The sequence below is a fragment of the Caloenas nicobarica genome, chromosome 1 (genome assembly GCF_036013445.1).
Source record: "Caloenas nicobarica isolate bCalNic1 chromosome 1, bCalNic1.hap1, whole genome shotgun sequence".
Classification (NCBI taxonomy): Eukaryota; Metazoa; Chordata; class Aves; order Columbiformes; family Columbidae; genus Caloenas; species Caloenas nicobarica.
The window spans coordinates 56,417,266-56,429,760 of record NC_088245.1 but is presented as its reverse complement, the minus strand read 5'-3'; the positions used below and the strand labels follow the sequence as shown (position 1 = coordinate 56,429,760).

Below are 12,495 nucleotides of genomic sequence, written 5' to 3'. Positions count from 1 at the left end.
ATTGCTATCGATGGGATGATGGGGACCAAAGGAAAAAAAAAAAAAAAAGCCCAGAGGACAGGACAGGAAAAGGTTGCCCATCACAACTAAAGAAGAAAAAATGAGACAAAGCTGCCACAGCTCTGAGGTGAACTTGTAGCTTAATTTCCTCATTCTCAGAGCAACGCTCCTGCATTATGACTCATTTCCTGTGACTAAAGCCATATTCTGTTACCATGGCTAAGATAAGTCCAGCCCACAAGCCTTCCAAGCAAAACGCTGCTGGTGGAGCCAAAACCACTTTGTACAGCCGAAACACTCTGCTCTTCAAGCTGGAAGACGAGAGGCTGAGAATCATGAGGAGCGTATTTTTTGCTTGTGTGCTGGTGTTACTGCAGTTCTGTTGTTCCTCTGATTCCTACCAACCATCAACACTGCCCGATGTTGGAGATCCAAAGTTTATTGAGGAATGTGTGAAAACTCATAACAGATTCCGGTCTGGAGTGAATCCACCAGCCAGCAACATGCTCTACATGGTAAGGGGATGTTCACGACTTATGTGCAAGTGTTTAGCATTGTGTTTACGATTCTCAAAGATTGTTTGTGATCAAATGCCAAAAAAGAAGAAAAAAGAAACTAACTTCCTGGAGTCATAAGACCGACTTCTTTTTAAAGCAGAGAAAAAGGCTCTGATTATCAGATGGCTTTATGCAATCGGGTCTGTGTATATTTTTGCCTGGCTTAATTTCCTCATTTGAAACCCAAGATTTCAATGCTCAACCTAACGCTGTCGTTTTGTGCTGTGAAAAGCCTCCTCGTTCCAAGGCACCACAGCTCAACAGCCCAGGGTGTAATTTATGTGCAGACCCAAGCACAACCTTTCATACTTAAGTCAGCAAAAGCAGAGACCGTTGCCAAACAACGCTGGAGAGCTTTCTCTAAGCTTTCTTTGCAAGGCTCTCAGGCACTGAGCCAACAGAGCAGCTGGTTGCAGGTGCTGGGGCTGCAGGGGAAGCCAAAAAGCAACAAGTGCAGCCGGAGCGAGTGCTGGAGGCATCAGGTCCTGCACCGCTCTGCCCTCCTGCCTTCTCCCCAGTCGCATCAGGGGCCAATAATATCTGCAGCCACTGTGCAAAAGGCAGCCTGGCTCCCCAGGGAGGTGTCACGGCCCCAAGCCTGACAGTGTTCAAGAACAGACTAGACAGTGCCCTCAGACACATGGAGTGAACTGTGGCGTTGTCCTGTGCAGGGACAGGAGTTGGACTCGATGATCCTTGTGGGTCCCTTCCAACTCAGGACATTCTATGATTCTATGATACCCAAATCCCTGAAGCGGCCACCTCACATTTCACCGGTGGGGTGGCATGTGGAAAACCCATCAAGGAGGAAGCTGTAAATGCGTGCACAAAGCTGGGCTTATGGCTGAGAAGCCCATCTCTGATTTGTGAGATGTTCTGTTCCAGTAGCTTAGGAGCTGCCTCTTGCACCTTCTATCATATTTGAGATACCATGTTTCCTCCTGCGATAATCTCCACAGATCTATCAGACGGACCACAGCAATTGTCCTAATTCTCATCTCTCTCCTTTTGCTCCTCTTTCTTACCATCTTGCATGGTCACCACCAGAAGAGGACATAACCACATCCATAGTTAGCAACACCTCAACGAAAGTTCAAAAAAAATTAAAAAGTGCATTTTGTATTTCTAGTTGTCAAACACTAAAAAAGAAGCGCCCAGGACACCTTCCTGTGTAACCTCATCTGGGTGTTCCTGCTCCGGCAGGAGGATTGGACTAGATGATCTTTCGAGGTCCCTTCCAATCCCTAACATTCTGTGATTCTGCGATTCTGTGATCAGGGAAGGGTAGGTGAGCAATGAGCAAGCTCAACCTGACAGGAAACCATTTAGTTTCTCTTCTAGATGTGTCTTTTACTTCAGCTTTCTTCAGCTTGGTGTTAGGAAGCCTTTCCAGTGTGGATACTGTACTTCCACTGCATATTGCTCCAGACACTGCTTTTTAGATTGCTTCACTGGCCCCACGCTAACCAAATCTTGCTATGATGTATTAAAAAAACAGTATGCATCTTCCAAAATTAGGATAATTTTGCGCCTAATTTTTTCTTTTGAAAAGTTAAAGAACTGAAATCTGGGGCAAGGAGGAAGAAAAAATGGGTTAAGAAACAAATAAAGTTTATTACAAAAAAACCCCAACAAACCAAACCAAAACGACAACAAAAAAAACTAACCTCAAAAACCCTAAACTAATCATAACTTCCTTTTAAAACACTGCAAAACCCCTAGATCTCTCTCAGGAAAAAGAGGATGAAGTACAATACCTGATGGTATCTATTATGCAAGTAGAAGCATTGGAACTGAAAACAGCATATTTCTTCATTTTTGAATGGCCTTTATCACTTCAAAAATGAGGAAAAGGAGATTACTTCCTTATTTCACAGGGAACTTCTGCTTACTGTAGATAACTGTCCACCAAGATAAATAAAAATGAAGGCTATGAACTCAGGGCATTTCCACCTCTTGGAAAAAGAATTTTTGAATAAAAATACAAGACAACAACTTCTTTAGCTGCAAGTAACAAAGACCAAGCAACTATATTTGTAATACATTTATTAGAAAATGACAATGTTGATCTAACATTTTTTTACCTGACAAATGTTACCCCTTTCCCATTCACTCAAAGCATCACTTAGGTCTGTTCTAAGGTTCTTCAAAACCAGCAGAAAGAGTCTCACCAGCTTAATCAGGGCTTCACAACAATCTCCTTTGACTTACTGCTGCCTCACTTCACTTTTCACAAATCATGTGATCAATTTTCCCTCTCTAACTCAGTTATAAAACCAAAACTGAGAAATAGTTTATGGGTAAAAAAAAAAAGTGTAATTGCTCTTTTCTCAAAAAGCAATGATATCTATCTGCAAACCTCCCTGTCTTGCACATTTTCCCTCTGCAGTTTAGTCCAACCTATTTGCATAAATGCAGTTTCATAAGAAAATAAGGAGTATAATTGTAGTTATACTAAAGATCATTCTGAAATATCAATTTCTGCACATTGCTTTTACACCAGTCAGCCAGTTCAAGCAGTCACACAAAAAAACGAAAGTACCTTTAAACTTATTACCTTTAAGCTTATTATTATGTATAGCTTTATGGAACTTTAGACTTGTTGTTAATACTATTATAGGATGAAGGAGAAAAGAGGGGTGCAGACTCTCAAAAAGCAGAATGTGAAAAACACTGAGGTGCACCCACCACTGTCATACATGCTTCAGCAGGGTCTTCTCCTTGTGACCTCGGAGCATTGCCAAGATGTGAACTGCAGCCTCTCTCTTAACTTGCAGTAATGCTGGGACTGGAAGATAACTTCTGTACAATGCCCAATTTTGTTCATTGTCCTTAAAAGTTATCACCTAAGGAAATATCAGCTGCTCACTTGAAATAAGATGCCCTGCCCCAAGTTTACATTTAATATTGGATACACTGTGTTCCTAGGCAAATTATTTATGTGTTAGTTTTTGTGGGCAAATACACACCTCTCCCTCCGCCTCGCCAAATGTTAGCCATAGGAAGAAATGAAAGACATAGGTTACAAAAATCTTTTCAGATCTCTGTAGATGTATTGTGGTATGATCTTGCAATTTTTAATTAGTTATTGGTAACACAAACAAGACACAAATTGTTTCAGATTTATCTAAGGTACAAAAAAAGTTATATTATGTAAAGCATAGCCATAAAAACTAAGAACCACCTTTTCCTTAGTCACTATTACTGATCCGTTCAGAACAATTTCTCTAGTGATTCTATGTTTGCAGATGCAACTGAGATATTTTAATCCATATAGAAAAGGACGAATAAAAAAAAAGTTGTTTGTTTTTTTAAAGTCTAATCCAAAGTAGTTCAGCAGTGCTGAACAACTTAATTTATATGGCACAAAGTGTAATTAGAACTAGAGCCATACACTCCTGGTACTGCATTTTCTGGAAGGTACAATATTGTATTTGCTCAATCACATCGTGTGCCCAAGAAAATCCAGCAAAACCAGACACCACCTCCAGTGCAAACAAAAGACGTTTATACAACTCAGTTGCTTAAATAACCACTTTCTGTAGGATTGAATAGCAAGTGAGTGATTCCATACATGCAAACTCAATACTAGCATTTGAAGCCGCTAAACATAAAGATGCAAACCAAGGGGCAGTCGTGAATGAGTGAGTGCATCTGCCACAGGGGCTGAGTTTAAACTGTCCCAAAAATCCCAGCGTGCTTCTGAGCTGACCTGCAAACAGTGGCCTTCATGCATGAGGCTGCCCAAGACTCCAGTCTGATTGGTAAGGTAAGCATGCCCTCCAGTCTCCAGATTTCCTGTAAATTCACTGTTTAAATTACATTAACGTTCTCTCATGGCTGGCACAGCCTGGAAATGCACATTGCACCCCAAACACTATTTTTGACTGACATACAGCTCTCTGTGTTCAACCAGCCAGTCAGCCAAGATCACCAACCACCTCAAAAGCTTCCTCAAGTTTTATGAGTAACTAATTTCAAATCAGAAATGATCCTACAAGTCCATTTACCATGTAACTCTGTATATCTCAGCAGGAGCAAAAAGCAAACAAACCTGAAGCACATACAATACTGAGATCCAGCTTCTCCTGAAAATTGCTCTAAATAACTGCATTGCTAAGATACCAAAGTGATTTTTAGTTGCCTTTATTTTGCAGAGCTGGGATCCAGATTTGGCAAAGACAGCGAAAGCTTGGGCAAAGAAATGCCTGTTTAAACATAACACGTACCTCAGAGAACCAGGGCAGGCTCACCCCAAATTTACTGCTGTTGGAGAAAACCTCTGGACTGGCTCACTTTCCATTTTTACTGTGCAAGGAGCCATCGCCACTTGGCACAAAGAGGTCAGCGCCTATGATTATGCCACCAAGAAGTGCAGAGGAGTATGCGGCCACTATACACAGGTAGGCATTGCATTTCTCCATCTAAACCATGAACTGGTATTACCATTTTGACACAGAAACTCTAGATTTCTGTTGACAATTCAATGAACTGGTTTTCAAGTGCTGCAGTCTTATTTTATGCCTGTGTGCACAAGATGCTCTCATGTTCCCATTTGAGGGAGGAAAAGAGTCACTGCATTATTATTTTTATGCCACTTGCAATTTGCTTCCAGGAAGAAAACAAGACAGCCATCGTGCAGTCAGATTTAGCCAAGTCATGGCCATAAACCAGGCAAGGCAATGGCTATGAGCTGCCGTGCGTGGTGGGACGAGGCTCTAGCTCTGGCAGGCAGCATCCACATGCCAAGGGCTGAGGAAATACCGGCATGTAAAGAGGTGGCTGCAGCTCTGCAAGCATCACGTGTGCAATTTTTCCCATCCACAATTCCCAAAGAGGCAAAAGTGAGGGAGAGGAGTGCCACTGCCGTGCACTAGTCAATAGCCACAGCTATGGGAGAGCAGGATGGCTTGTAACAGTGGCTCTAGCGATCAGGTTTTAGCCTAAGGCTATTTAATATTTTCTGTGGAGATATACACATGCATTTAGGACTTGAAGAGATGAGCTGAAGCTGATGTGGTATCTGAACAACACATGCAGGTACTTGTACGCAGAGAAGATACTTGGATGCAGGAGCCATGAGGGGGATAGCGTGTTGCTTTTTGATCTTGCTCACAAGGACATGGCAAGAGTCAGCATCTGGAAATTGCAGTGAAACACACCTCACCAGGCATTAAGGTGCAGTGGTGTTTACCATACTGTTTGTAGAGGAGCAGCCCAGGCAGCTGCATGGGGAAGAATGAGAAAATAAGATTATTCTCACTTGGAGTCAGCAGTGGTAGTGACTGTAGCTAGAAGTTGTATAGCTGCCAGCTTTGGGAGCCATCTTTGGGATGAAAGGGGAACACCTTCAGGGAATCCCTTGTTCCTTTTCTCTCTTCCCAGCCATGGAGAAGTTTCCCTCTGGGTACAACTACTGATTACTGTAGATACTAGAACCACATCCCCAGCATATGCCTCAGCCAGTGGCCACCTGGGATGGTGAAGATCCTGTGATTTGGTCCTTTACTGTCCTTCAGGATCCAGTTGTCTATGGCTGGCATCAGGAAAGAGCCTCTGCCTTGCTGCTGCACTGAGAACACCCTCAGGAGCCTGAGAATTGTCCCCTTTTCCCAGAACTGGCACCAAACTGGCACAAATAGAAAGGGCCAGGCCTCACCTTTGAGGTGGTGGAGGTACAAGTGTGTTTCTTCATCTCCTGTGCTGCCAGGATCTCTCTACATCTCTCACATAGTTAGTCATCACGGCTGTTGTATCACCCTCAGGCACCACTGTGCACCAATCTCCCCTCTGTCACAGGGTTTGTTTTTCCAGGACTGCAGCATTGGACGGCACTGCAGTCTCTGAGCTGGATATAGGATGCAGGATCGAACCGAGTGGTAGACAGAGAATCAGTAGATGGTGTCATGCGCTTGCCTCTAGATTATCTTAGTCATGTCTGTGATGCTAAAAAGCAGGAAAATAGCCCAGACATGCTCCTTCTCCCTGCTCCTTCCAAAACACCAGTGCCTTCCAGCAATCTGCCCATGTTTCCCTGCTGGATTTAGCACAGGGGAAATCAGCCCTCTTTGGAGCTGTAGCAGATCATTCAGCTGTTTCTGCACAGATTTGATCTGATCTCCCCCAGCAGAAAAGACAGAAAGCTAATAGATTACCTTGAAGCAAAGGAGATGAACTTCATCTTTGCAAGAAAGGAAAACTACCTGTTACAGCCAGTTATTCCTTCTTTCAGAGTCATTTTTACAATTATCTGGTAAAATGGGCAAAACAATACAGCGTTTCTCAGAACAAACTATGATTTCAAGATCCATCACTGATGCCTTCCCCCATGAAGCTTGCCAAAGGAGTATTCCTCAGCCAATTTGTTATTGTGAAACAGAGGAGAGAAGGTTTTCTCTCTAACACTTCAGATGCTAAAGCAAAGCTTTTGTCACCAGCATACCCATCTGTTTTTGCAGATTGTTTGGGCTACAAGCTACAAGGTTGGCTGTGCTGTCCACTTCTGTCCCAAGGTGGCATACTTCTCTGTGACCAATGCAGCACACTTCATCTGCAACTACGGGCCAGCGTAAGGTTTTTCACTACAAATATTTCACAGAGTTTGGGTCCTACCCCTTCCTTCCCACAGCATGCAACTTTATTAGATCAGTCCGTCTATTCATGTGTGTTTTGAGAGCCCACAGTCTCCGCACACACAAATTATCCAGAGTTGAGACTATTTTAATTCCCAGGTTAGCAATATTGCTGTCTCCAGGTTTCTAAACAGGGTGCCCCATTACACTCAACCTCTCCGGCTTTGCTGCCTATCTTGGGCACAGGGCACTCAGACAGGGACTGTCCAAAACCCATCTCCTTATAAACGCAAGTGAAGCAGAACCCAGGTTAAAAGCTTATTAGCAGTAGGTATTAAGGTTCTCATCCCAAGGGCGGTTTGAGAGCAGTGTTACTTTCCTTTGCAGTGGGAATTACCCAGGGCACCCATACAAGACGGGAGCAGCGTGCAGCAACTGCAACGGCGAGCAGTGTGCCAGCCAGTTGTGTAGTAAGTAGAAGACAACCAGCCCTCCTCCCCAAGTACCTGTAGAAAGGGAAAAAGCACACTAAAGATACTGGCAGGTGGCAGGCACAGCACTCTCTTGTTCCTAAATATAGTCTGAAAAACCACAGTCAGAAGCCAAGTGAGCAGTGATGCACAAAGAGAGGGGAGGAGGCCACAAAGAGCCTGTTTTCTATCTCAGGGAGTGATGGGTTGGGGTTTGCTCTTTGGGTGCTGGAGGGTATGATACAGGAGATATAGTGGCTGCAGTTTAAGGTGTCATTATCTCTGCCAGAAGTTACTGCTAGCAGAAATGGGAAGCGCAGAAGGGAATACACGTCCCCTCCCAGGGGTTCCAGTTTGCTACCTGGTGCATGATCTGCAGTGTGAGCTGGTGCAGGTCCAAGCCAGCCTTGCCCATGCTGTGCACTGCAGGAAAAGAGAGCTGCCATGGCCCTGCCAAAGCTGCTCACTCCAATGAACATCAGCCAGGCCATCTGCTTTCCCCTAAGCACCAGGAGAGAGCCAGGCTGACATGTGAAAGCCCTTCACAGGGACATGGTGCTCAGCCTGAGCCCCTGGCAGCCCACCTGATTCTCCTGCACTTGGCTTTGCAGTGGCTGGATGGAGTCAGGCAGGGAGGACACCTTCTGTAATTCCCATAATAAGATGAGGGGACTGTGCTGTGGACATCCCTGGGGGGGCTGAGGGTATGGTCACACTTCTCCCTAGCACTTCACCCCAGGTCAACTAATGGAGCAGGAATGTGGTGTTAAAACACCAGCAATGCAGGAACAAGAGAGAGTCCCTGACACACGGGACTGTTTAATGTTAGCTACAGGCCAAGGATCTTAAATGCAAAGCACTGGGCAAAAGCCAAAGTGATCTTGGGAAGGACGCCTGGGGGAGTGAGTCCTCTCCACGCCAGCCACTGGTGGGAGGAGAAGTCATAGCATCATAAAATCGTAGGATCATTTTGGTTGGAGGAGATCCTCAAGATCATTGAGTCCGACCATTAACCAAACTCTGGCACTAAACCATGTCCTTAAGAACCTCGTCTATACGTCTTTTAAACACCTCCAGGGATGGTGACTCAACCACTTCCCTGGGCAGCCTGTTCCAATGCCTGACAACCCTTTCCATGAAGAAATGTTTCCCAATATCCAATCTAAACCTCCCCTGGTACAACTTGAGGCCAAATCAACACGATGTGATCAAGCACTCCCCAGCAAAGCCCTGAGAACCACTGCAGGGCTCTCCCAAAGTCAATGGGTCTTTGCGTCTTCCTGGAAAGAAACACAGCTTCTATAGCTGCATTTGTGAGCCCATCCTGAGGCTCACACTTCATTCCCTTTTGCTTAGACTCAAATTGTTTACAACGTGTAAGTCTGCTTACGTGCACTTCTTTTCTCTCTCCAGAAAATGCAGAACGTGACAAAGTTGTTAGTAAGTACCACCAGAATTACTGCTTCCATTTGTTGCCCTTGGTGCAGTTATACTTGAAAACAAGTAACTTGTTTTGTTCATAGGTGATTCTAACTGGTACCCAGAGTGGGACAGATCTGCTTGTGACAAGTACTGCATCACCGTTATTGTTTTAAGGCTGTTACTCCTTACCCTGACAATTCTGGCCACCTGGCTCCTACCAAAACGCTGGCCTGTAGCATCTGCCAGTGAGTGACACGCATGCAGAAGACCACGAGAGCACTTGAGTCAACTCATCCCTTCCCTGCAGATAAGTTACTGTCAACAAAAAGATTGGTAGAGACAGCGTTTGCATCCATAGGTGATTTAGAAGTACAGACATACCATCTTGGTTGCAGGCGGCAGCTAGGAGAACTTTCTCATTGCCCAGTAAAGTAACTGGTTTTAAATTATCCGTGTATGTTTTCAAAGCCGAGCGGCGTGAACGGGATCCGGTGGGTACGGGAGCATGCTGCCCAGGCAGCACACCGAGGTGCCTGCCACACTTGCTCAGGAAGGGCTGCAGCGGTGGCTGAGGCCCCAGGCATGTCATGCACCTCTCGTTCCCATTGCACTCTTTCCTCAGTCACTCTTCCAGCAAGATGCAGAGTAGCCTGGAGAGGTTTTTCATTTAAGCATTTTTTTTAAAAGAATTTTTGGACCCCTGTGAGCTCTGACATTTGCATCCTGGGGCAGGCAGTGTGTTTCCCAGTCTTGCAGGGTACTGGGGCCACTGGTACTTCTTTTCCCTTGGAATTTGGTTTTAAACGCATCACCTGTGCCAAGATATTGTGTTTACACATGATTATTTATCACTGAAATATTTTGTGGTTTGTTTCTTTTATATGTTTTTGGTTTTTTTCTTTTTTCTTGTTTTTTTTTTGGTTTGGTTTGGTTTGTTTGTTTGGGTATTTTTGTGATTTTGGTTTTGATTTTATGTTTTGTTTGATTTTGTTTTGGTTTGTTTTTTTTCTGAGCATAGAGTTTTTGGATGCTGTTTCAAACAATAAATCATTATTACCTGCTTCCCATGTACAGCAATTGTGTATTTGCTACATGATCTAAAGCTTAACCACTGGTGCAAAAGAAAACCTCCACATTCAGCTCCAACCTGTACAATGCTGAGAAACACAATGCTGGGAAAGATGGCATAAAGCTCCAAATAAAATCCTGCTGTGGCCATAGTTGTGCCTTTGGCTCAACAGCTGCCAGGGGCTGAGTCTCCCAGAACCTGCACATCTGGAGCAGGCAGAAAGCAGCAGGAGGCTGGAAGGAGCAGAGCTGCACAAGCGCACATCTGGACCATAGCGATCTGTATTTATTCAGACACGGGTTTAGATGCCTCTGCACCCTGCCCCACTGCACGGCACAGGCACACAGTGCTGTACGGGAAGCTGGGAAGTTCCCCTCGCCACTTGTTTCTGCAGTCTTGCCCCTGTGGTAGCTGTCAGTGTTTCTGCATACCCAGTCCCAACCCCACTGCTTGGAGGGTTCTGAACTGAAAACACTGGAACTGGGACCCAAAGTTTCTCATGTTACTCTTCCAGTTAGTTAACTGCTTGCAGTAGACTCATCTCAGAACCACAGCATTCCATGAACAAATCTTTTTTCAAAATGCAAATATAGCTGGGGACAAAATTCTGAATTTTGACCTTGATATATCTTTGCTCTTCATATATCTTTACATTTAGCTTCTTGGCTACCAGAGCTTCTGTAGCCAAGACATCACACTCACAGACAGGAGATGAGCAGTTTCTTTTCCACTTTTCAGTGACCAGGGTCCCTGTACCCATGCTGGCCTACTTGTGAGAGAGCCAAGCTCAGTTCTGTCTTCCAAACTAGGTAGATTAGGTTGTTTAAAACAAACAAACAAAAGCCACAAACAAACAAAACCAAAACAGACAAGAAAACCCCCCGAAAACACATTGCAAAAGCAAGGCCATAGGTCTATCTGTTAAAGAGAGAGGCTGTTTTCCTCCTCCCTTGTCTTTTCGCCACTCTCTTTTGTGCAAGACCAAAGCCTCAGGCTTCATGTACCATAGAATCAAGAACACCAGGTTGGAAGGGACCACAAGGATCATCTGGTCCAACCTTTCTTGGCAAAAGCACATTATAGACAAGATGACCCAGCACCCTGTCCAGCTGAATCTTAAAAACGTCCCTTGTTGGGGAATCCACCACTTCCCTGGGGAGATTATCCCAATGGCTGATTGTTCTCACTGTGAAAAATTTCTCTCTTGTGTCCAGTCAGAATATCCCCAGGAGTAACTTGTACCCATTACCCCTCATCTTTTCCATCCGAAAATGGGATAGCAAGAGGCACACGGGCAGCAGGACTAATTCTGAGTATGCTCTATTGCCCAGGGCTGCCACCCCAGCACGGTGTCTGCCCCACGGCACGCATGTGCAGTTAGATCCTACCACTGCAAAGAGAAATGCAGGAGAGAAAAGAGCACACGCTGCTGTGTCCAGGGGCAAAAACGAGCTCAGCAGGAATTCTCCCCTGCTTAGTTTAATCAATGCTTGGTCTCCAGGAGAGTAAACAGAACGAACACAGAGCCCTTAAAGTTCAAAACGTTCACAGCACTGTCATCCAACTGTATACTTCAGCAGCTCTAAGGAAATACCATAGAAAAAGCTTCATTGAAAACTCCGTAAATCACTGGGGCTTAAGGGGAAAAATCACAAAACTTTACAACACGCTATCCTTCAAACAAAAAAAGCCTGGAAGTCAAAAAGTCAAAGCTAAACAACTACTGCGTCTCATTTTAAGGACATTAAAAAATCCAGATATTTAACTCCTGATAATCAAACCACTTTGAGTTGTCAATGTTTATCTTATGACATAAATGCCCATGAATTCCATATGATAACTGTGAAACACTGATATATAAATACAGCCTTCGGGGTACTTTTTTGCAGGTCTGTAAACTCTAACGTCAGTTTAAGGAGGTAATTTGCAATAGTTCAAGCTGTTCTGAAAATACGAAAAAAACCCTTTTTCACCCTTCCAAATCCTCTTTGTTTTCTATTCTTTACAAGTTTTATAACTGTATAGTCATATTATCTGAGAAAACAGATGCAAAAAGTACTAACATTGAGTCATGCAGCCAGTTACCAGTCAGATACGGACTCTTAATCAGACAAATCCTTTGGTTTGACTTGCATTCAGGAATATGAGTAGGCTTTCTTGATTTTCCAGTTCAAGTAAATAAATGCCCAGCCAACAATCTCTGAGACCTGTCAACCATAACAAGACAAAAAGACTAAACACAATCCAAAGCCTTTGCGCTGCATAACAACAGAAAGACAAGACTCCCTGAAGTCTGTTAAAAGTTTTAGTACAGATAGGGATTTGATGCTAAAGCTATATAGATGCCTCAGCTGTGGGTCTTAAACTTAAAAAGCACAATTAAAGTCTACATATTAATAAAATAA

General features: G+C 44.1%; 1 protein-coding gene across 1 annotated transcript; it reads left to right on the top strand.

Annotated features, from left to right (window-relative positions):
• The first annotated feature begins 303 nt into the window (after positions 1-303).
• LOC136000398 (glioma pathogenesis-related protein 1-like) lies at positions 304-9,873 on the top strand. The gene is made up of 6 exons (XM_065654181.1): positions 304-515; positions 4,715-4,960; positions 7,016-7,125; positions 7,517-7,599; positions 9,013-9,039; positions 9,123-9,873. The coding sequence occupies exons 1-6, from the start codon at positions 336-338 to the stop codon at positions 9,272-9,274; spliced, it is 798 nt and encodes a 265-aa protein (XP_065510253.1). The 5' UTR covers positions 304-335; the 3' UTR covers positions 9,275-9,873.
• Positions 9,874-12,495: the final 2,622 nt, after the last annotated feature.

Coding starts and splice junctions, on each gene's coding strand:
- LOC136000398 (XM_065654181.1), top strand. CDS start 336: ATGAGGAGCGTATTTTTTGCTTGTGTGCTGGTGTTACTGCAGTTCTGT. Junction 7,600..9,012: donor GTGTGCCAGCCAGTTGTGTA/GTAAGTAGAAGA, acceptor TTCTCTCTCCAG/AAAATGCAGAACGTGACAAA. Junction 9,040..9,122: donor AGAACGTGACAAAGTTGTTA/GTAAGTACCACC, acceptor TTTTGTTCATAG/GTGATTCTAACTGGTACCCA.